General features: G+C 46.1%; 1 protein-coding gene across 1 annotated transcript in view; it reads right to left on the reverse strand.

Annotated features, from left to right (window-relative positions):
• Positions 1 to 16,297: 16,297 nt before the first annotated feature.
• The window catches only part of LOC145337237 (butyrophilin subfamily 3 member A1-like), a 360,163-nt gene continuing 355,283 nt past the window's right edge, over positions 16,298 to 21,177 (reverse strand). Inside the window, exons 10-11 of the mRNA XM_080182029.1 lie at positions 19,531 to 19,707; positions 16,298 to 16,875 (exon numbers count right to left, since the gene is read on the reverse strand). Of these exons, the coding sequence (XP_080038155.1) occupies positions 16,298 to 16,875; positions 19,531 to 19,707 (755 nt within the window). The remainder of the gene's footprint in view (positions 16,876 to 19,530; positions 19,708 to 21,177) is intronic.

Below are 21,177 nucleotides of genomic sequence, written 5' to 3' on the forward strand. Positions count from 1 at the left end.
TCTATGTAACAGATTTTGAAAGAATTTCTAACAGATACACCATTTGCTGGATCTTCGCCCACTCATTGAACCTAGCAATATCTTTTTGTAGCCTCTTTATGTCCTCTTCACAACTTACTTTCCTACCTATCTTTGTGTCATCAGCAAATTTGGCAACTATCCCATCTACCTCTTCATACAATTTATACAAACTGTAAACAATGGAGGTCACAGCATTGATCCCTGTGACATTACTTGTTGCAAAGCTAAAAAAGACCTATTTATGCCTACTCTATGATGTCTGTTAGACAAACAATCTTCTATCTGGCCAACGTTACCCCTATAACATGAGCTTTTATTTTTTGTAATAATTTTTGGTGTTGCACAATATTAAGTCCACATCCACAGCTCCTTCCTCAAAAAACTCTGGTAAGTCGATTAAACAACATTTCACTTTCACAGAGCCATGTTGACTCTGGCTGATTATGTTGAACTGATCCAAATGCCCTGCTATAACTTTTTTTAACAATACCTTCTATCATTTTCCCAATGACAGTTGCGAAGCTAGCTGGTCTGTAGTTTTCCCTTTCTGTCTTCCTCCCATGTTTGATTAATAGAGTTATATTTGCAAAATTAAAACCAATACAACAACTATCTCAGTAGCCACTTCTTTTAAGATTCTAGGATGAAGTCTATTAAAACCCAAGCTCCAGTCAGCACATCGATCAAAGATTTACTCAGTACCACTTCTCTGGTGACTGCAGTTTTTCTGACTTCCTTTCTCCATTCCATTTCCAGGTTTACAGGATTCTGGAATGTTACTTCTATCTTCTATAATGAAGACCAATGCAAAATATCTGTTCGATTCACTTGCTATCTCCTTGTTTTCAATTATTAATTCTCCATTTTATATAGGATTAACACTCACTTGTTAACAACTTCCATTTTTAAATATTGATAAAATTTCTTGCTATATTTTTGGCTAATTCTGACTAGTTTTCTCTTGTACTCTAATTTTTCCTTCCTTATTAATCTTTTAGTCTTCCTTTGCTGCCCCTTATATTCTGTCCAGTCTTCTGAAGTTTCCCCTGTCTTTGCACAATTATTTGTTTTTTCCTTAAGTCTCATTCCACCTTTAATCTTTCCAGTTAACCATATATGTTGGGCCTGTCCTTTGTAGTTTTTCTTACTAGTTGAAGTGTATCTATTATGTGCATTCTGAAATATCCCGATAAATGTTTGCCACTGCTTCTCTATCGATCTGTCACTTAACCTAATTTGCCAGTTCACTTGAGCCAGCTCAGTTTTCATGTCGCATAATTTCCCTTATTTCAGTTTCAAAAACATAGTCTCAGGCCCACTGCTCTCTCCTTCAAACTGAATGTAAAATTGGGTTCACTGTTATCTAGAGATACCTTCACTGTGAGATCGTTAATTACTTCCATCTCCCTGCACAGTGCCGGATCTAGTATAGCCTGCTCTCTGGTTGTTTCCAGAATATATTCTAACTATCCTGAAAACATTCACTAGACTACCTTTGCCCATCTGACCTTTCCCAGCTGTATATAAATTAAAATCTCCCAGAATTATTGCCTTTCTGACAAGTTCTAATTTTTTTTATGCTCGATCCTACGAAGTGGTTACTGTTACACAATCTGTACATGACTCCATAGTGACTTCTTGCCTTTACCATTTTTCAACTCTGCACAAATCATATTCTGGTTTCCTGAATGTTGGTCATCTTTCTCTATTGTACTAATATCATTATTAACTCACACAGCCACCCCTTTATCTTTTCCTCTCTTCCTGCCCTTCATGAATATTCCATCCCCTTCAATATTTAGGTTTCAATTCATGTTCTTCTGCAACCATGTCCCCATAATGGCTATCAAATCATCTTTACTTCTCTAATAAAATAAACGCAAAATACTGTGGATGCTGGAATCTGGAACAAAAACAGAAAAATGCTGGAAAATCTCAGCAGCTCTGACAGCATCTGTGAAGACAGAGTAGAGCCAACATTTTGAGTCTAAATAACCCTTCGACAGAACATCTTTATTTCTATGTGCGCTCTCAGTTCTTTTGTCCTGTTTGGAATGCTACATGCATTCAGATACAGAACTTTTAGTTTTATGCTTTCATTCTTTTTTATAATCTTTATTCTCATCTGTTGATTTACTATTGGATTTGATCTATATATTGCTTCATGGTTTTTATTTCCAATAACAATACCTTTCTCTTCTGCCTTGTCTCTACTCTGCAGTTGCTCCCACTATTTAGTGGCCACACTGTCAAACCCTGATTCCTTTCCTGGATAATGGAGAAAAGACATTCGTTTAGGGAGAGTGGAATATTTCCTCAGGATAACTGAGGAAATAAACCTTGGTGACACTTTCAGGGAGTGGGTTAAAAGCCAGTGCTTGTTCTCCATGCCCACAGTGAACACAGCTAACTCCATATCACCCTGTAACTTCTCTCCTCTCAGCATGGATAAACAAGGCTTCATTCCCAGGCTTTCTGCCCAATCTTATTCATGATCGTGAGTTGGATACACAAGGTGAAAGTACATCGGGAGAAAGCTATATTGTGGAAAAGGCAAGATTCTGTGAGGAAGGAAAGACCATGGTTGGGATGAGGGAGGTAAAATGGATGAACTGTCTCTTACTGAATTCAGGAAAGTATTGCAGGTTTTTGGAGGCAGTGCTTCAGCCCAGGATCCCTGAGTTACTTCTGTTGGAGAAGCTGAAATATTCAGGTGACTTGTTGAAGGCCTTTTAGAAGTTGAATCTGGTGAATGAATAACACTTTAATTCCATTGAAGGTTGTATTTAACTAGGATGTTAAACAACAGTTTGGTACCAAAACCTAGTCTGGTTGATATCTGATTCACAACATAAAGATATGAGTTATAAAGCAGACAAATGAACATATATGAGCTTTCCCAGGGTCGAAGGTATCGAGCATTTCTCTCCACACTCTGTACTGCAAAGAGCTGAAGAATTTTTCAGTAGCTGGGGTGGCATATTATAATCCTCCCGAATCCTGTAAATGTCAAAGAGTTGGTTAGAAATGGACTTTTCTAGTTATTTTATCAAATTGCGCAGAGTTCCAGTAAAGACCATGCCCGACCTCCTTTTCCTGTCAGCTTCCTCCTGAAATAAATAAAACACGTGGCTGAGTTGACAGAGGCTGATTGTCTCTATCCAAACAGCAATACTAAAATACATATTCTTAAAAACTGCTGAGAATTTCTCATTTCCATTGCAGCAGACACCAGACAGAAAGATGATTTAAATGTAGGACAGAGGACAACCTGTGAAATGCAAACACATTACAAGAATGTTATCAGAGCTGATAGATTGTAACTATTGGAACGTTTGAACAGACTGCCTTCTCTCCTCGAGAAATGGGATTACTGGGAGGTGATGCAGTCAAGTTTTGCATCAAGGGACAGATTGGTTGACACTGACCAAGGCAGTAGAATTTGTTACGGGAGTGAGGTGGGGTGGGGGGGTTGGTGGGGTGGTGGTGGTGGGGGCACCAGTTCTGGACCACTCATGAAACACACATGGAATAACACCCGGCTGACTTTTAGGACCGAGCTGATAGTTTATAGGCCGATGTTCTCAGCACCTTGCTGTGTGACGGAATCAGGGACAACTTACAGCCAGCAGGAAAAGAAGCTCAACGATTTCCATCTTCACTGTCTGCGGTGTAACCTGACTGGACAAAATGGTAAATGTGGTCTTCCTCTCAAAGGCAGAGCTTCAAAGTTTGTTACTGCTCGTGAAGCAGAGGTGGTTTAATTGGCTAGAACACACCCACATGATGGAAGTCAGTCATATACACAAGGACTTCCTGTACGCTGAGCTCGCTGGAGGGAGACAACCAGTCAGATGTCTAATAACGATAATGAACAAATATTCTTCTTCTCACTAGGATGCGTCTTTTTCATGTCAGAAAGTCCATTTGTTGTTGTTTATCATCAGATGACTCTTTAGAGAGACAGTAGCATATTATCATTGGTAATCTACAGGCCCAGGTTCTTGTTTTGGACAAAGGTTTAAATCAAACCACAGCAGATGGTGCAGTTTAAATTCAGTCAATAAAATCGAGAATTGAAAAGCTAATTTCAACGATAATGACCATGAAATATGATCAATTGCTATAAAAACCCATTTGGTTTATTAATGTCCTTTAGGGAAGAATATCTGTCACACTTATCAGTGTTGTAAAAATCAGTCTGTTTTAACCCTTATACGGTGGACAAATAACTTTGAGTAGACGTCTTATTGTACAAACAATATTTATTTAAACCCACACAATCAATAATCACCCACCCGACCAACAATAAGTTCACTTACAGAAAATACCAGAATTCAAGTACAATACAAGACCTTGACTTAACTTTGCGTGACTGACAAGTCCCCAAACAGATAGTGGCCTTTATCTCTGCACTGGTCTTGGTAGTTGTCTGCGTAGTCTGGTCCTTTAGTCTGGTGTGGCACTCTGGCTCTGATCTTCTTTCTTTCCTTCCTTCTCAGGTGTGGTGGCTCTCCGTCGTTGTAGCTTGTTCGTGGGGTCAGAGAGAGAGATTCCTGGTTGTGCAGCATCCTTTATACCCCGTTTGGTTTCAAGCCCTTTTTTTGGCCATTGCCAATCAATCGATCAGGACTTGATCACCCTGATCGATAAGAGTCCAATCAGGTGCTACCACACCGATCTCTGGGTGTGTCCCTGGCAGCCATGCCTGTAGATGTTGTAGGCACAGAGGTCACGTACCTTCCTCCTAAATAAGGATTCATGGTGCCTTTACGTCTGGCACACAACCCAGTGTGACCAGAAAGTCTCTTTCATCCTGGAGATGGCCCATATCCTGTGTATTCACTCATCAGGGTTGCAGCCTGTTTGTCTGTCTTTAAACTGCAGCCTGTCAGTTTAGTTTCTTGCCCAGTTGTCCCAGAGTGCTTTACAAAACACCATTTTAGATGGCCTGTTTGGCTACACCAGGTTTGGCCTACATGTGACTCCAGACCCACAGCGATGTCTTAACTGCCCTCTGAAAAGGTCCAGCAAGCCACTCAGTTCAGGACAATTAAGGACGGACAATAAATGCTGGCCTTGCAAATGATGCTCATATCCCAGAAAAGAACAAATAAGGGAGAAGGAACCTGAAACAAAGCCTTACTCACCTCACAGTGGAATGGATTCCCTTCCAGTGTGTCTTTGTGGATCTTGTACACATTTCTGTGGGAAAATTCTTTTTCACAAAGTTTCTCCTAGCAATGGATAATTCTATGTGCATTCACAAGGTTGGTGAATGGCGTTAAGGAAAATGCTCATTTGGGAAGCTGTTGAAGACATGATGGGCTGAATGGTCTCCTGTGCTGTAACAATTCTGTGATTCTACGATTTAGCTACTTGAAAGGTAATTTTCCTTTTGTGACAGTATATTCATGCAGTACCTCACTCAGGAAAAGGCTATTCCATGTGTCAAACCGATAAGAAGGCTATTCCATGTGTCAAACTGATTTACCTTCAGAGCCTTGCTCATATCATCGATGTTCAATGAGAAGATAATGGAGTCGTTCAGCTACCAGACCCCAGAGGAACACATCAAGCATCAAGTGGTGGGTGGATCCTCATGCATATGACACCAATGGGGAGCAGCTCTTGGAAGGTGGGAGGTCTCCATGTAACCGGTTCAGCTTCACTGAGGTGGGATTTGCTTCAGAAATTCAGGATCTTCTCCATGCACTGGTAAGGATGCAGCAAATGTGTGGGTTGGAAAGGAGGGCCTAAGAGTGGGTAAAGCTGGGATGGGGCTGATGAAGGTGTTGAGGATGGCGTTAAAGCTGGGGGAGGGTGAAGGTATTGGGGGGAAAGCTGAGAGATCGGGGGGCAGGAGTGACGGGAGGAAGGAATATTGTGTTTCTCCAAATACGTAGTCATGTTTCCAGATTTTGGGGCACAGGAATTCACATTCCGGTTTTCTGGCTGGCATGGGCACTTAGTGTCAATTTGGGGAAATCATTCCTAAGTGTTTAGAGAACAGGCAGCTCAAAGTGTGAGCAGTGGAGCCGAATGTCCACCTCCAGGAAGTTCTGCTCCTTTCTTTGACGTGACTTCCCTTTGTCTCTGTTCCCTGCTCACCTTCCATTGCCATCTCTGATGCCTCTTGTGTTTGATCAGGTTTGTGTCCATCAATCTCAGATCCAGCAGATTCAATAGGAACTTTCAGAAGAAAATTGGATCAATACCCGAGAAGGGACAGGGGAGTGAAATTATTGGAGAGCTCTTTCAAAGAGCTAGAACAGACACAGTGGGCTGAATGGCCTCTTTTTCTATTGTATGATTCTCTAGTGCTATAAATAGAACGGGGAGGCCTGCGGAACATTAATTGATTGGACAGTAGAGCACTGAGTGAGAATTAAAATTTCTGATCAGATTTGGGTCAGTTTAGTCATGTCGATCAGAGCTCCAAACCACTGGTGACTTTATTCCCACTCTCCCTCCCAGTGGAGTATCACGGTCTTTGTAATGTGTGCGCAATGAGTTAAGGAGGTGACTCAAGGCACAGACTGGTTGTACGTACCTGGCATCTGAGTCATTGGGTTTCATCATTTGACTGATCAGCTTCTTCTCTGCTGCCATCAGATGTTTGAATGGATCTACCTTATATTAATCTGATCTTTCTCTACACCTTCGCTATGACTGTAACATTATATTCTTTATTCTTTCTTTACTTCTCCCCTATATACTCTGAATGGGATGTTCTGTCTGTATTGCATGTAAGAAGCAATACTTTTCACTGTGTCCCAATACATGTGACAATAATAAATTTAAAAGGTGATATAAAATAGGAGGAGGCCATTCGGCCCTTCAAGCCTGCTCCGCCATTCATTACGATAGAAACATGGAGACTAGAAGCAGGGGTAGGCCATTCAGCCCTTCGAGCCTGCTCCACCATTCATTTCGATCATGGCTGATCATCGAATTCAATTTCGTGATTCCCCCCTCCCCCCAGATCTCTTGATCCCTTTAGCTCCAAGAGAGACATCTCTTGCTGAAGAATCCATCAAAGGTGCCAAAACAGAGTACCGGACCAAGCTGGAGTCCCAGGCTAGCCACACATACTCCCACCGATTATGGCAAGGGTTGCAAGGCATAACAGGCTACAAGATACAGGCATGTAAAATCGCCGGCTCCAATGCACCCCTTCCCGATGAGTTTGGCGCGTTGAATGCCCATTTCGAGTAAGAGGTCAGTGAGAGCATGTCCTCCACCTCAGAAGCCTCAGATGAACCCACATCAGATGTCAGAGCAGCCTTCTCGAAGGTCAACGCATGGAAAGTGACTGCCCCAGATGGGGTATGATGAGGAGATGCTGGTGTTGGGCTGCAGTGGGCACAGTAAGAAGTCTCACAACACCAGGTTAAAGTCCAACAGGTTTATTTGGCAGCACAAGCTTTTGGAGCACTGCCCCTTCATCAGGTGAGTGGGAGTTGTGTTCACATACAGGGCATATATAGACACAAACTCAATTTACAAGATAATGGTTGGAATGTGAGTCTTTAAAGGTAATCAAGTCTTAAAGGTACAGACAGTGTGAATGGAGAGAGGACCAAGCACAAGTTCGAGAGGTGTGTATTCTCTCCAGCCAGGACAGTTAGTGAGATTTTGCAAGCTCAGGCAAGTCATGGGGGTTACAGATAGTGTGACATGAACCCAAGACGAGGTATCCAGATGAGCAGTCAGATCCTGCGCAGACCAGCTGGTGGAGTTTTTACAGACATTTTCAACCTATCTGCTTCAAGGAGACGGCCATCATTCCTGTACCAAAGAAAAGCCAGACAGCTTAATGACTATCGCCCTGTGGCTCTGACATCCATCACTGAGAAAGGTTATTCATGCCCAGATTCAATTCTGCCCTCCCAGAATGCCTGGATCCACTAGAGTTCACCTTCTGCTGCAACAGATCCACAGCGATGCCATCTCCCTGGCCCTGCACTCAACCCTGGAACACCTCGGTAACAAAGACATCTGTGTCAGACTCCTATTTATTGACTGCAGCTCATCTTTCAACACGTTATTCTTATGAAACACATCTCCAAACTCTGTGGCCTGGGGCTCAGTTCCTCTCTCTGCAACTGGATTCTGAACTTCCTAACCCACAGACTGCAATCAGTAAGTAGAGGCAACAACACCTCCTCCATGACCATCCTCAACACCGATGCCCCACAAGGCTGTGACCTCAGGCTCAGGAGGGGTTCCTCATGTTAGTGTCGTCGGCCCAACCATCTCCAGCTGCTCCACCATCGCTGTGCTGATGATTACTGCAGTGTTCAGTTTCATTTGTAACCTCATAGATACTGAAACAGTCTGTTTCAGCCCAAGGCCTGGGCTGATAGGAGCAAATAACTTCCGTGCCACACAAGTTCCAGGCAATGATCATCTCCAACACTATAGAATCTAACCATCCCCTCTTTAATCACAGTACAATCACTGAAACTTCCACTGTCAATATCTTGGAGTTTACTACTTACCAGAAACTGAACTGGCCCAGCATATAAATACTGTGGTGACACGATAAGATCAGAGACTGGCAATTCACCAAGGCATGTTTGACAACATCAGGACAGCAAATATCTCAGTTCTTGGACATCACTGCAGGGGTTCTTCAGGATAGTGGCCTAGACAGCAATATGTTCTGTCTACAAGATGCACTGCAGGAACTCACCAATTCCAAACTCACAGTCATTACAGTTTTGAAGGTAAAAAGTACCAGATGAATCCCTCCCCCTCCCCAACCCCCACCCCCGCCTTTGAGGGGGAGAGCTCACTGGTGGTGATTTAACCTGACAATTACCACACCTTAGGTGAGGGGCTAGGATGAGAAGGCAGGCCTTCAAAATTAACCTCAACCAGTATGGAGATTGAACCCATGCTGTTGGCATTACTCTGCACAATGAACCAGCTGTCCAGCCAACTGAGCTAACTGACCTCCAATTATCTTGGCCTATCCCCATGAGAGCAGCAGATACCTGTTAAAACCATCACCTGGAGGTTCCTCAAGGTCTCCTGTAATTCAAAGAACAAAGAAAATTACAGCACAGGAACAGGCCCTTCGGCCCTCCAAGCCTGCACCGACCATGCTGCCTGACTTAACTAAAACCCAGGGACCATATCCCTCGATTCCCATCCTATTCATGTACTTTTCAAGACACCCCTTAAAAGTCACTACTGTATCCACTTTCACTACCTCCCCCAGCAATGAGTTCCAGGCACCCACCACTCTCTGTGTAAAAAAATCTGCCTCATACATCTCCTTTAAACCTTGCCTCTTGCACCTTAAACCTATGACCTCTTGACTCTTCCACCCTGGGAAAAAGCTTCTGACAATCCATTCTGTCCGTGCCTCTCATAATCTTGTCGACTTCTGTCAGGTCTCCCCTCAACCTCCGTCGCTCCAGTGAGAACAAACCAAGTTTCTCCAACCTCTCCTCATAGCTCATGCCCTCCATACCAGGCAACATCCTGGTAAATCTTTTCTGTATCCTTTCTAAAGCCTCCACATTCTTCTGGTAATGTGGGTGACCAGAATTGAACACTATATTCCAAGTGCGGCCTAAGTAAGATCCTATGAAGCAGCAACATGACTTGCCAATTTTTAAACTCAATGCCCCGGCCGATGAAGGCAAGCATGCTGTATGCCTTCAAATACTGGATTTGTGGAGATATTTATTCAATGTCACAGAACCTGGCCAGTATTGTCAAGAACTACGTAAACAAGTAATAGATAAGACTTGATTGTAGAGATATTAGGTATTACCAGCTTAATACTTGTGGATATCAAAAACCTACCCAATGTCCAAACATGGTCGAGCCTCCCCCTGATGGGTTAGTTAGGACTGGGAAAGCTAAAACTTTATTACATGATGTGACAATGGTGTCTCTAGGGGTAACCAACAATACTGACAGAATTGCTCCTGAATCACAGATATGAGATATACTGGGCGATATTGGAGGATTGTTTGGGAGTGCAAACTCGGTATTTAATTCAGTACAACTGTCTGAACTGAATGGCTATTCCTCCTGGGTTGCCACGGAAAGGGATGACAGTGTGGAGGCTATGGAACCGAGAATGCACTCACTGCCACAGACCTACAGGGTGATGGACTCATAAAAACATTGAATCAGGTAACTGAAGGGTTAACTAAGACCACTGGGGCCTCAGTCAAAGGGTGGATGAAGAGTGAGAATCTTGCCAGAGATCTGATAGATGAGGTTAGATCTGAAACTAAACATCTGAGATTTGGAACCAGTCCTCAACCTTGATTTGAACTCTGCAATTTGGTCTGGTTACTTGAAGGGTACAAATTTAAAGGCTGAATGTCAAAGCCTTCAACAATTAATAATCTTTCCTCCCTTGTTGTGCTAACAAAGAGCTTGTGTTCAGTCAAAATCCAGACCAACATTCACAGAAGACAACAACATCTGGAAGAAGAAGACTGATAGTTACGTGGCAAAATCCTGGCCAGGTTTCGGATGCAAGTGGAAATCAGCCTCAATTTCAGTAACGGATAGAGAGTATTTATGCATTGCAGGTATTGACTAGTTTCTAAGTAGCAAAAAATAAAAAAACAAAAACAAAAATGCACGAAAATCTCAGTGGGTCTGACAGATCTGTGGAGAGAGTTAGAGCGAACATTTCGAGTCTGGATGACCCTTCGTCAGAGCCCAGAATAAAGAAAGTTGTGTTTAAACATTCAAAGTCGACTTAGTGTCTTCATTCACTATTTGAGGTTAAAACACACAAGTTTGAAGAACAAAGTAAATTAAACATCTTGTGTCTCTCTTCCTTCATTTACTCCCTGCTTCAGTCAGTCAAACCACCCAGTCCCATCCTCCATCTCTTCCCCTGTTTCCCAGTCTGTAGCTGGGATTTCTTCCCTGTTTCCATTTCTCACTCTGCTCCCACACTTGACTCCAACGCCTGTTTTGTGAGCGGTGATCACAGTGACCATTCAGCCCAGAGTGTTGAACTTTCCCTTGCAGTTCATTGTAGTGCCGATTTCAGCCAGAAGATGGTGATGTCGAGCTGTTCAAAGATCAGTCAAGTTTAACAGTGCAATGTCGCCTCCTGCTGCTGGATACCTGGTACTGGCAGCAATCCCAAAAACACAAAATGCTGAAACACTCGGCTGATCAGACAGTTCAGCAGCACCTTTCTTCACAACTGAAAGAGAATTAGATCAGAAAGAAAGGAGGGAAAATAAACATGAGCCTGGACTTCCCAATTCCATGTTCCTGTCACACACCGAGTCCCTATCGGGAAATTCCACACTGCCAGTCTGGACAATGTTCAAAAAAGCCCAGGTTGGGAGAGTGAAATTCCCCAGTTTGGGATCTTGCTGTGTGTCAGGAGGTGAATTCAAAAATCTGGGCCTGTTTTCCGAGTACAGAGAAGATAAGAAAGTTCTCCTGGATTAATAACTGGGGGATTGCTGGATAGTTAGAATGTGAGAATGAAAGTGAAATCAGACAGAGCAACACCACCTCCTCTGACTAAGAATGGTATAAAGTCTGACAAAACACCAGGTTTTTGTCCAACCGATTTATTTGAGAATAGACTCACAAGGTTTCGGGGCTTTTTGGTTCGCCCCAAAAGCTTGTGAGTTGGACTGAAACCTGGTGTTGTCAGACTTTTTACTGTGTTTACCCCAGTCCAACGCCAGCAGACCCACATTAAGAATGGTATTGCAGCAATCAAATCAGATTTTTAAAATCCATGCAGCAGCTCCACCTAATGGCTTCTGGTGATACTGCAACAACATGTTTCCTTGTTCAAGTGTTGCCACAACATTATTTATCAACAAAATAGTAAATCTAAAACCACAAATGGATTTATTTTTAACCCAGTAATTTCTCAGAATCCTTATGTGCCCCAGGGATCTGTTCTAGGACTCTTGCTGTTTGTTATTTTCATAAATGACCGAGATGAGGAAGTGGAGGGATGGGTAAGTAAGTTCACTGATGACACGAAGGTCGGTGGTGTTGTGGATGGTCTGGAAGGATGTCAAAAGTTGCAGCAGGACATAAATAGGCTGCAGGACTGGGCGGAGAAGTGGCAGATGGACTTCAACGCGGATAAATGTGTAGTCGTCCATTTTGGCAGAACCAACGGGATGAACGAGTACACTCTCAAGGGCAGGAGTCTTGGTAGCATTGAAGAGCAGAAGGATCTTGGGGTCTGGGTCCACAGGACTCTTAAATTGGCCTCGCAGGTGGAGGATGTGGTCAAGAAGGCGTATGGTGTACTGGCCTTCATTAATCGAGGGATTGAGTTTAGGAATCGGGAGGTAATGCTGCAACTTTATAAGACCCTCGTCAGGCCTCATTTGGAGCACTGTGCGCAGTTCTGGTCGCCTCACTATAGAAAAGACGTAGAAGCTATTGAGAGGGTACAGAGGAGATTTACAAGGATGTTGCCTGGACTGGGAGGCATGCCTTATGAAGTTAGGTTGAGGGAGCTGGGACTCTTTTCCCTGGAGAGACGAAGGTTGAGAGGCGACCTGATAGAAGTTTATAAAATGTTGAGAGGAATAGATAGGGTGGATTCTCAGAGGCTATTTCCCCGGGTTGAAATGGTCGCTACGAGAGGACACAGATTTAAGGTGCGGCGAGGAAAGTACAGAAGTGATGTTAGGGGTAAGTTTTTCACTCAGAGGGTGGTGAGTGAATGGAATCGGCTGCCGTCAGTGGTGGTGGAGGCGAACTCGCTGGGGTCTTTTAAAAGACTTCTGGATGAGTATATGGGGTTTAATGAGATTGGGGGTTATAGATAGGTCTATAGATTGGTCAGTGTTGATGTGATCGGCGCAACTCGTGGGCCGAAGGGCCTGTTTGTGCTGTAGTGTTCTATGTTCTATGTTCTATCTCCCTTGGTCTTTTTCCATCTCCCCTGCTCTTTCTCCCTTTTCTCCATCTCCCCTAGTCTTTCTCCACCTTCTCCATCTCCCCTGGTCCTTCTCCATCTCCCCTGCTCTTTCTCCCTTTTCTCCATCTCCCCTGGTCTTTTTCCATCTCCCCTGCTCTTTCTCCCTTTTCTCCATCTCCCCTGGTCTTTCTCCATCTCCCCTGCTCTTTCTCCCTTTTCTCCATCTCCCCTGCTCTTTCTCCATCCCCCCTGCTCTTTCTCTCTTTTCTCCATCTCCCCTGCTCTTTCTCCATTTCCCCTGCTCTTTCTCCCTTTTCTCCATCTCCCCTGGTCTTTCTCCATCTCTCCTGCTCTTTCTCCAGCTTCTCCATTTTCACTGGTCTTTCTGTACCTTCTCCATCTCGCCTGCTCTTTCTCCCTTTTCTCCATCTCCCCTAGTCTTTCTCCATCTCCCCTGGTCTTTCTCCCTTTTCTCCATCTCCCCTAGTCTTTCTCCACCTTCTCCATCTCCCCTGGTCCTTTTCCATCTCCCCTGCTCTTTCTCCATCTCCCCTAGTCTTTCTCCATTTTCTCCATCTCTCCAGCTCTTTCTCCACCTTCTCCACCTCCCTTGGACTTTCTCCACCTTCTCCATCTCACCCAGTCTTTCGCATCTTCTCAGTCTTCCCTGGTTTTTCTCCACCTTCTCCATCTCCCCTGATATTCTACCATCTTCTCCATCTCTTCTGACCTTTTCCCATCTTCTCCATCTTACCTGGTATTCTGCAATCTTCTCCCTCTCACCTGGTATTCCTCCACCTTCACCATCTCTCCTGATCTTCTACCATCTTCTCCATCTCCCCTGGACTTTTTCCATCTTCACCATCTTTCCTGCTCTTCCTCTATGTTTAGTTTACCTTGTGTCAATCACTTGTTTGAACTTTCTAACCAATATATGCAGGGCAGGTACCCAAAATGTCAGGCTGGTCACACCATCAAACTCTTTCTCCTGATCCAGGTGGGATTGGTCAGGGTGGATCCTGTGGGCCAGCACAGTGCCAAGGTGAGCAGACATGGTCCTGCCAAAGATCCTGTAGTCCGTGCTGAGGAGGGAGACTGGGCACCACTTCATAAACAGGAGGAGATCACCCCTCTTGGGCAGGAGGACAATAATGGAGAGGAACATTTCTCCGGTCACAAGATTTTCCCTCAGGACCCGTGTGTAATCTCCCCGCCCACCCCCCAGGACATCCCAGAACCTGCTCTATGGTCAGCTTGTCCAGCCCCGGGGACTTGCCCCTCGAGAGCTGGTCAGGGACACTGGTCGGCTCAGTCAGGCTAAGGGGTACCCTCTGCACTGACCCTCAACAGATCCTCCCACAAACCTCTGTCAGCATCATCACTGGACAGATCCAGAGAGAAGAGAGCTCGGGAGTAGGCTGGGGCCTCAACGCTGATACTCTCCGATTCAAGACCAGGGATCCGTCATCATGAAGCAGCCCCAGGAGCTGCTTACGGAGTCGCTGCCTTTTTTCCAGTGAGTCGAAGATGGGGAGACAAGGTCCAGGTTCTGAAGGAACCGGATCTGTGATCTCACAAACACACCACAGAACTCGATAATCTGCTGCTCTCTCAGAGCGCCGTTCTTCTCTCCATACACCTTCCACGGGGCCGGATCCTTGTTGTGGGGCTTCTAGGATGCTTTGCTCGTTAATGTACTTATAATCACCATTCCCCTTAAATAGCCAGACAAAGTCACAGAATGGTTCAAAATGATTTATTGACGACTATAGCAATTGGACCCTCTTGAGACGATAAAGGCGACACAGAGTTCAGAATTTAGAAATACACAAGCAGTTAGAGTTTCAAATTTGATTACAAGTAATTAACATATACCAATCAATGTACAGGAGTTATCTCTATCCACTCACAGTTATAGATTAAGGTTACATCATTCATAAGATACAGATATTGAAACAAATCACAATCACATTCCGCTTGCTTAATTGTAATATCCAATCAGAGTTGAGTTTTGATTGTAGGTTATTGTTCCAACTATCTTTGGACACTCCAGCTGTGTCTGAATGTGAGAACACAAATCAATCCTCCCATTCCAAATATCTGCTTCAATGGCCTCTCCCAGACAAAGGCATCTTCCTCCCCTTCTGTTTATATGAAAGGTCTGTAACTCAGACACTCGGCCTTTGCCTGGCAATAGCAGCTTACTATCCTGATATGCATGTCTCTGCTGTTAAACTGTGTGCAGGCTTTTTTGTGGTTTAACCTTTCACTTGACACAGTTATTAATATGGCTACTATTCACTTCTATAATTATTAGTATGGGTACTATTCCCCCTCAGTCCTCAACTCAGAGTGAACTCCAGGTCGAGCACCTCCTGCTCCCACCCCTCGATCCTGGTCTCCTGTCCCCGCATTGAACCCCTCACAGACTCCCGACAGAAGATGTGAACCTTCTGCGAGACGTCAGCTCCAACCATTGGTTGAGGGTCAGCTGGACTTTGCCACGAGCTGTCAGCTAGGAATTCCCAGAATTCCCTGAGGGAGATGAGGGGGAGTCCCCCACTGACGATGGACTCTAAATCCTCCTCGGTGCCCTCCACTAAGTCCCAGTCCTCCTCAGTCTTCTCACTATCAGTGACCACCAGCCCTCACCCCAGTCATACCAGCCTCTGTCACCATCCCACCCCCAGGATCGAGGGCAGAGAGCCCCTCCCTGGGCTGCTCTGGAGGTTCTGGGTCAGAGAGTGACAGTGGTTCTGGGCTCCGCTCCACCTCAGGCACCGGGTCACACAGTGACTGAGGGAAAAGCTCTAACCCCAGAACAAGCAACCCCAGGTTTAAAATCAGAGATGGAGAAAGGGGGCTTTCCCCCTACCCCACCACCCCAACCCCCCCAACCGAGTGACCCAGTGTGTGGGGCCTTCCCCTCCCCCACCCAGTGACCCAGTGTGTGGGGTCTTTTCCTCCCCCACCCAGTGACCCAGTGTGTGGGGCCTTCCCCTCCCCCACCCAGTGACCCAGTCTGTGGGGTCTTTTTAATCGATTCCTCGATCAGGTCGAGCAGGTCCTGGGGGATATCAGCCCATGTCCGGGTGGGCTCAGCCTCATCGACCTTGCCCGTCCCAGCCTCCAGTGTGTCCGACTTGGTGACGAGTGACTGGATTATATCGAGTGGATCCTCCGGCCCTCCCTCAGGCAGGGGTCCTCGCACATCCCCAGGAGGTACAGGCCGGACGGAGGGGTCCGTCTCACCCTCCCGAGGAATGGACGGCCCCCGCTGACAGTGTGTGATAATGGGAGGGGGGCAGGATCTGTGAAGGACCCCAACCCCTCTTCCACAGAGGGACAAACCCCACCCCCACCGACATGAAACTGTCTTTATTTGGATGAAGGGATAAAACCCTCATCCTCCTGGATTGTTACTGTCCGGGGACAGATTTTCAGGGGTTCTGTGTTTTTACCCCCATCAGTGAGACCTGAATAGAAATAAGGATAGAGTTTCTCAGTGAATGTACCAGTGAAAGTGTAGATATGGGACTTGTTATCCGAGTTATAAAAGGACACCTTCCCTCCCTCATAATCCAGACAGACTCGAATCTTTCTCGGATTCACACTCAGATCTAAACGTTTCCGTGATTTCTCACAAGCCCAGTATTTATTCCCCTTTCTCAGTTTCATTGCCCAGAATCCGTTATCTGGATCCAGGGTGATTCCCCCTTTCCTATTGATGGATTCCTTGGCCACACCCACATCCCACTCAGTCTTGTTTCCCACCTCCACCTCCCAGGAATGTTTTCCTGATGTGAATCCCTCTGATCCCAGGACACAGGGACAGGAATCAAATCTCTCCGGATTGTCGGGGAGTTGCTGCCGTTCCCCGGTGTATCTCATGGTGCTCAGGTCCTCAGACAGGAGAAGGTAAGGACTGGCTGTATTAGGGTCGAAGGTGACTGGAGCTGGGAACAGATGGACACGGATAAAATGTTAGTCAGACTCACTGTAACTTTCACAGCCGGTTAGTGATTGGGAAAATCAGCAATGATCCAGAATTAGAAATTCATCCCCCGGGGAAGAGTTTAAACAGCGCACAGGGGAAAGGGGAAGACACTGCCCGGGGGGAAGGTTTTACCCGGACACCACACCCTGCAGTGAGGCTGAGGAAACCCCGTTACAGAGAGCGAACTGGAAACAGGCTGGGGGGGCGGGGTCAGGGCGAGGGGCGGGGCTACTCGGGGGCGGGTGCAGGCTGGGGGCAGGGCCTGAGTGGGGGGCGTGGAAGGCCAGGGGCGGGTCAATGCTCGGGGGGGGGGGGAAGACAGTGGGGGTGGGGCCAGATTGGGGGCGGGGCCAGACCCCAGGAGAACTGAATGAGGGATCTGTAAAAACGATGGAAGAGAAACAGAGAGAGAGACAGAGCGACAGGCAGAGAGAGGGGGGCTCGTCTGCTGGTGACACGAATGTGACCCCTGAAGGTGCCTCCCCTCCTGTGTCCTGATGCGACCCGGAGGGACCTGCCATCCTGTCCAATGGCTGCAAGAGAGAGAAAGCTGGACTGGGAGAACAGGGACATGAAACACAGAGAGAGACAGAGAGACAGAGAGAGACAGAGAGAGAGACAGAGAGAGAGAGAGACAGAGAGAGAGAGAGAGACAGAGACAGAGACATGGAGAGAGAGACAGAGAGACGGAGTGAAGGCAACATCAGGTTGTTACAGAAACAAGCAGCCACACTTGGACCGTGCTGAATACAAGAGACGGATTAAAGAGCGAGAGAGTCAAGTCAATGGTGGTTTAGTCTGTGCCGTGTCCCCGGGGCTGGTTGGAGAAGTGAGTGTTCCTCAGTTTGAGGGATAGTGAGTTAGAAACCGGACAGTCCGGCAGCCCCTGTTAGAAGCCCCTGATCCACCAAAACCTGTGGCTCCCCTTGTACAGCGGAGGGAAACTCCAGTCACTGATGACGGGGCCCCACCGAGGGGGCAGCGAGAGGGGAAGCGCTTTAAACCCGGGGAAAAGCAGATCATCCCGACCTGTTTCAATTGTGGGGGAAGTGGACAGTTTGTCCGAGAGTGGAGGAAACCAATGAAGGGCCAGAGTCAGGGGACTCGGAGTCAAGAGACACCCGAGACAAACACCCCGAGTTTCCAGAAATCCCACAGATGAATGAAATGGTGTCAGCACGAAAACACTCCCCAGGGTCAGGTCCATGTGGCCCAGGGAGAGGGTGTCCCGGGAAATTCAGCAGGAAGGGACTGTACCCAGCCTGAGTATCCTTGTCCACTCAGGTATGATGAGTGTGATAGACAATGTGTAGATATTATAGTGGAGGGAGAGAAAGGTAGTAGAGACAGGAGTGTCCAACACGGGAGTAGATTCACCCTCTCCTCTGATCTACAGGAGGATCCATTATATTGGGAAGATTTACAGCTGATACAGGGGCTGGAGCGATATCCAAACCCTTAGGTTTTAGGGTGGGACCCCCTCCAGACAAAGTGGACATGGGTTTTAGTGAGATGGCGGCCATCGGGGGGCCGGATCGGCGATCAGAGGCCGGGTCCGGTCATCGGGAGGCCAACAGATACCGGGTCTGACCATCAGGCGACCGGGGGAGGTGAGGGGGGGATGCGCTTGTCAACCAATCTCCCGGCAGACTGAGAAATCAGTGCATGTGCACTCGCCCCACCAACGGAAATCCCTTGACTCTGTGAAAATTCATTCAACTAAACTCGCCCAAAAAACAGATGGGAAAATCTCCCGTATTCCTGCCTGTTGGGAGCTTAGATTTTGGGGAAAATCATCCCGCCCCGTGTCCCAGCCTCAAAACCAACCGACTTTCCTTAAGATCATGGAGAAAGAGCTGGAAAAGGCAGTAGCCTCTCTAGTGGAACAGGGAGTATTGGGACTGAGACGACAAATGTGAAAAGGCTTTCATTAAACTGAAAATGGATTTGCAGACTGGCCCAGCTCTGGGAGCTGTGGACCCCGACAAGGACTTTTATCTGGAATCTGCAGCCACTGACATCAGTTTCAGTGAAGTCCTTCTGCAGGAAACAAACAGTCACTTGTGACCGGGAACCGATGTGAGCAGAGTCCCAGCAGACCTGGAAAAGGGATTTTCCACCTGTGAGGGACATCTGTTAGTGAGCTGTTGGACAGTGAAACATTTTACTGTTTTCACCCACACCCAGTCTCTTACATTACTGACCCACCACAATCCAATCCAACTATTGTTAGACACAAAAATCACAGAAAGGACTGGATCTAGTGTCAGAATAACCAGCTGGACTTTACTGCAAAGTGGGAAAAACATGAAGGTAAACAGAATGGATGACCCGAAACTCACAGCTCATCTCAACTATCTGGGAGAAGCTCATACGAAAGGCAATTAGATTTTGTTTTCAGTGTGTGTGTGTGTGTGTGTGAGAGAATGGATGGAAAGTTTCTGTCCACAGAATGAAAGTCTGTCTCCAGAAAATTCTCTGTGTGTTGGCAGTATACACCCTGCTCTGCACAGCTATAAGTCATTAACTCTTTGTTTCATTTCCTTTAATGCTGCTAATTTAAAATTTGTTGTTTTTCAGAGGTTGAATTTAGTTTTGCTGTTGTGAAATGTACCAGAGAGTTTGTTTTTATAAAAGATAAGCTTCAGTCGTGAAGCTTTGAAGATATTCGGTCGAAATTCAGTTTTGAATTTCTCAAAACACTTTGCTTTCATTGCATTCACGGTGTTTATATAAAGAAAACTGCGACCGTTTATGACAGATTTCAGATTAAAGACACTTCTGCCTTTCTCTAAATGAGGTTCAGTGATAAACATCAGAAACTGAAAACCGGCTGAAGGGAGAGAGAGGATGAAGGAGATACTGGAAAGATTCTGTCCCCTTCTTCATGTGAAAGACTGTCAGGTTGTTGTTATATTGTTACTTTATTCCAAAATGATTTTGATTCTCATTGTTCGATTGGAGCAAGGCAGAGAGGAGCGATGTGTGGCTGGAGTAAAAAGGGGAAGGGATTGACTTTTTTCCTTACTTTATTGCGGGGTTTCTTTTGCCGCTGGTTTAAGTGAAAAGCGGAAGTAGGCCGGCCGCGGGGTGACCTGGGAAAGATTTTAAAACTTTTTTTAAGCACGCGGGAGGTTTAAAAAGCAGACCGAACTATCCAGCGGGCAGCATCGTTACCGGACAGTGGAGTGAGCAGATAGCAGAGTGAGGGCTGAAGGGCTTTGGTTCAATGGGCTTAGGCAGAAACAGGTGAGGCAGGGTAGGTTTAGTTCTTAGTTAAACTTAAAAACTAAGTAAATAAAATAAGGATGGAGGGTCAGGTGATGTGCTGTTCCTGCGTGATGTGGGAGCTGGTGGACCCCATTGTGGTTCCCAGTGAGCATGTCTGCAGTAAGTATTGGTTGCGTGAGGAACTCCGGCTCAGGTTTGATGAGCAGGATTCTGAGCTTCGGACACTGCGACACATCAGGGAGGGGGAGAGTTACCTGGACGCTGTGTTTCAGGAAGCAGTCACACCCCTTAGATTAACTAACTTGAATTCAGCCAGTGGTCAGGGACAAGAGGGTGTGACTGCGAATGAGGCAGGTAGAGGGATCCAGGAGGTAGAGTTCCAGGAACCTCAGTCCCTGAAACTGTCCAACAGGTTTGAGATTCTTGCTGTCTGTGTGGACAGGAACGGGGACTGCAGGGAGGATGAGCAAACTGACCACAGCATCGTGGTACAGGGAGCCGTTCAAGTCGGGGGAGAAAAAAGAAATGTAGTCGTAATTGGGGATAGTATAGTTCAGGGCATTGACACTGTTCTCTGTGACCAAGATCGAGAATCCCGAAGGTTGTGTTGCCTGCCTGGAGCTTGGGTTCAGGTTATCTCATCTGGGCTGCAGAGGAACTTGGAGTGGGAGGGCAAAAATCCAGTTGTGGTCCACATAGGTACCAACGACACAGGTAGAACAGGAACAGAGGTTCTACTGAGGGAATATGAAAAGCAAGGAGCAAAATTAAAAAGCAGAACCAAAAAGGTAACAATCTCTGGATTACTACCTGAGCCACAAGCGAATTGGCACAAGGTCAATAAGATTAAGGAGGTAAATACGTGGCTCAAAGATTGGTGTGGGAGGAATGGGTTTGAATTCATGGGACATTGGCACCAGTATTGGGGAAGAGGGGACCTGTTCCGATGGGATGGTCTTCATCTGAATCGTGCTGGGACCAGAGTCCTGGCGAATCGTATAACTAGGGCTGTAGATAGGGCTTTAAACTA

The sequence above is a fragment of the Carcharhinus amblyrhynchos genome, unplaced genomic scaffold, assembly GCF_965287045.1.
Source record: "Carcharhinus amblyrhynchos unplaced genomic scaffold, sCarAmb.v2.hapA scaffold_45, whole genome shotgun sequence".
NCBI classification, from domain to species: domain Eukaryota; kingdom Metazoa; phylum Chordata; class Chondrichthyes; order Carcharhiniformes; family Carcharhinidae; genus Carcharhinus; species Carcharhinus amblyrhynchos.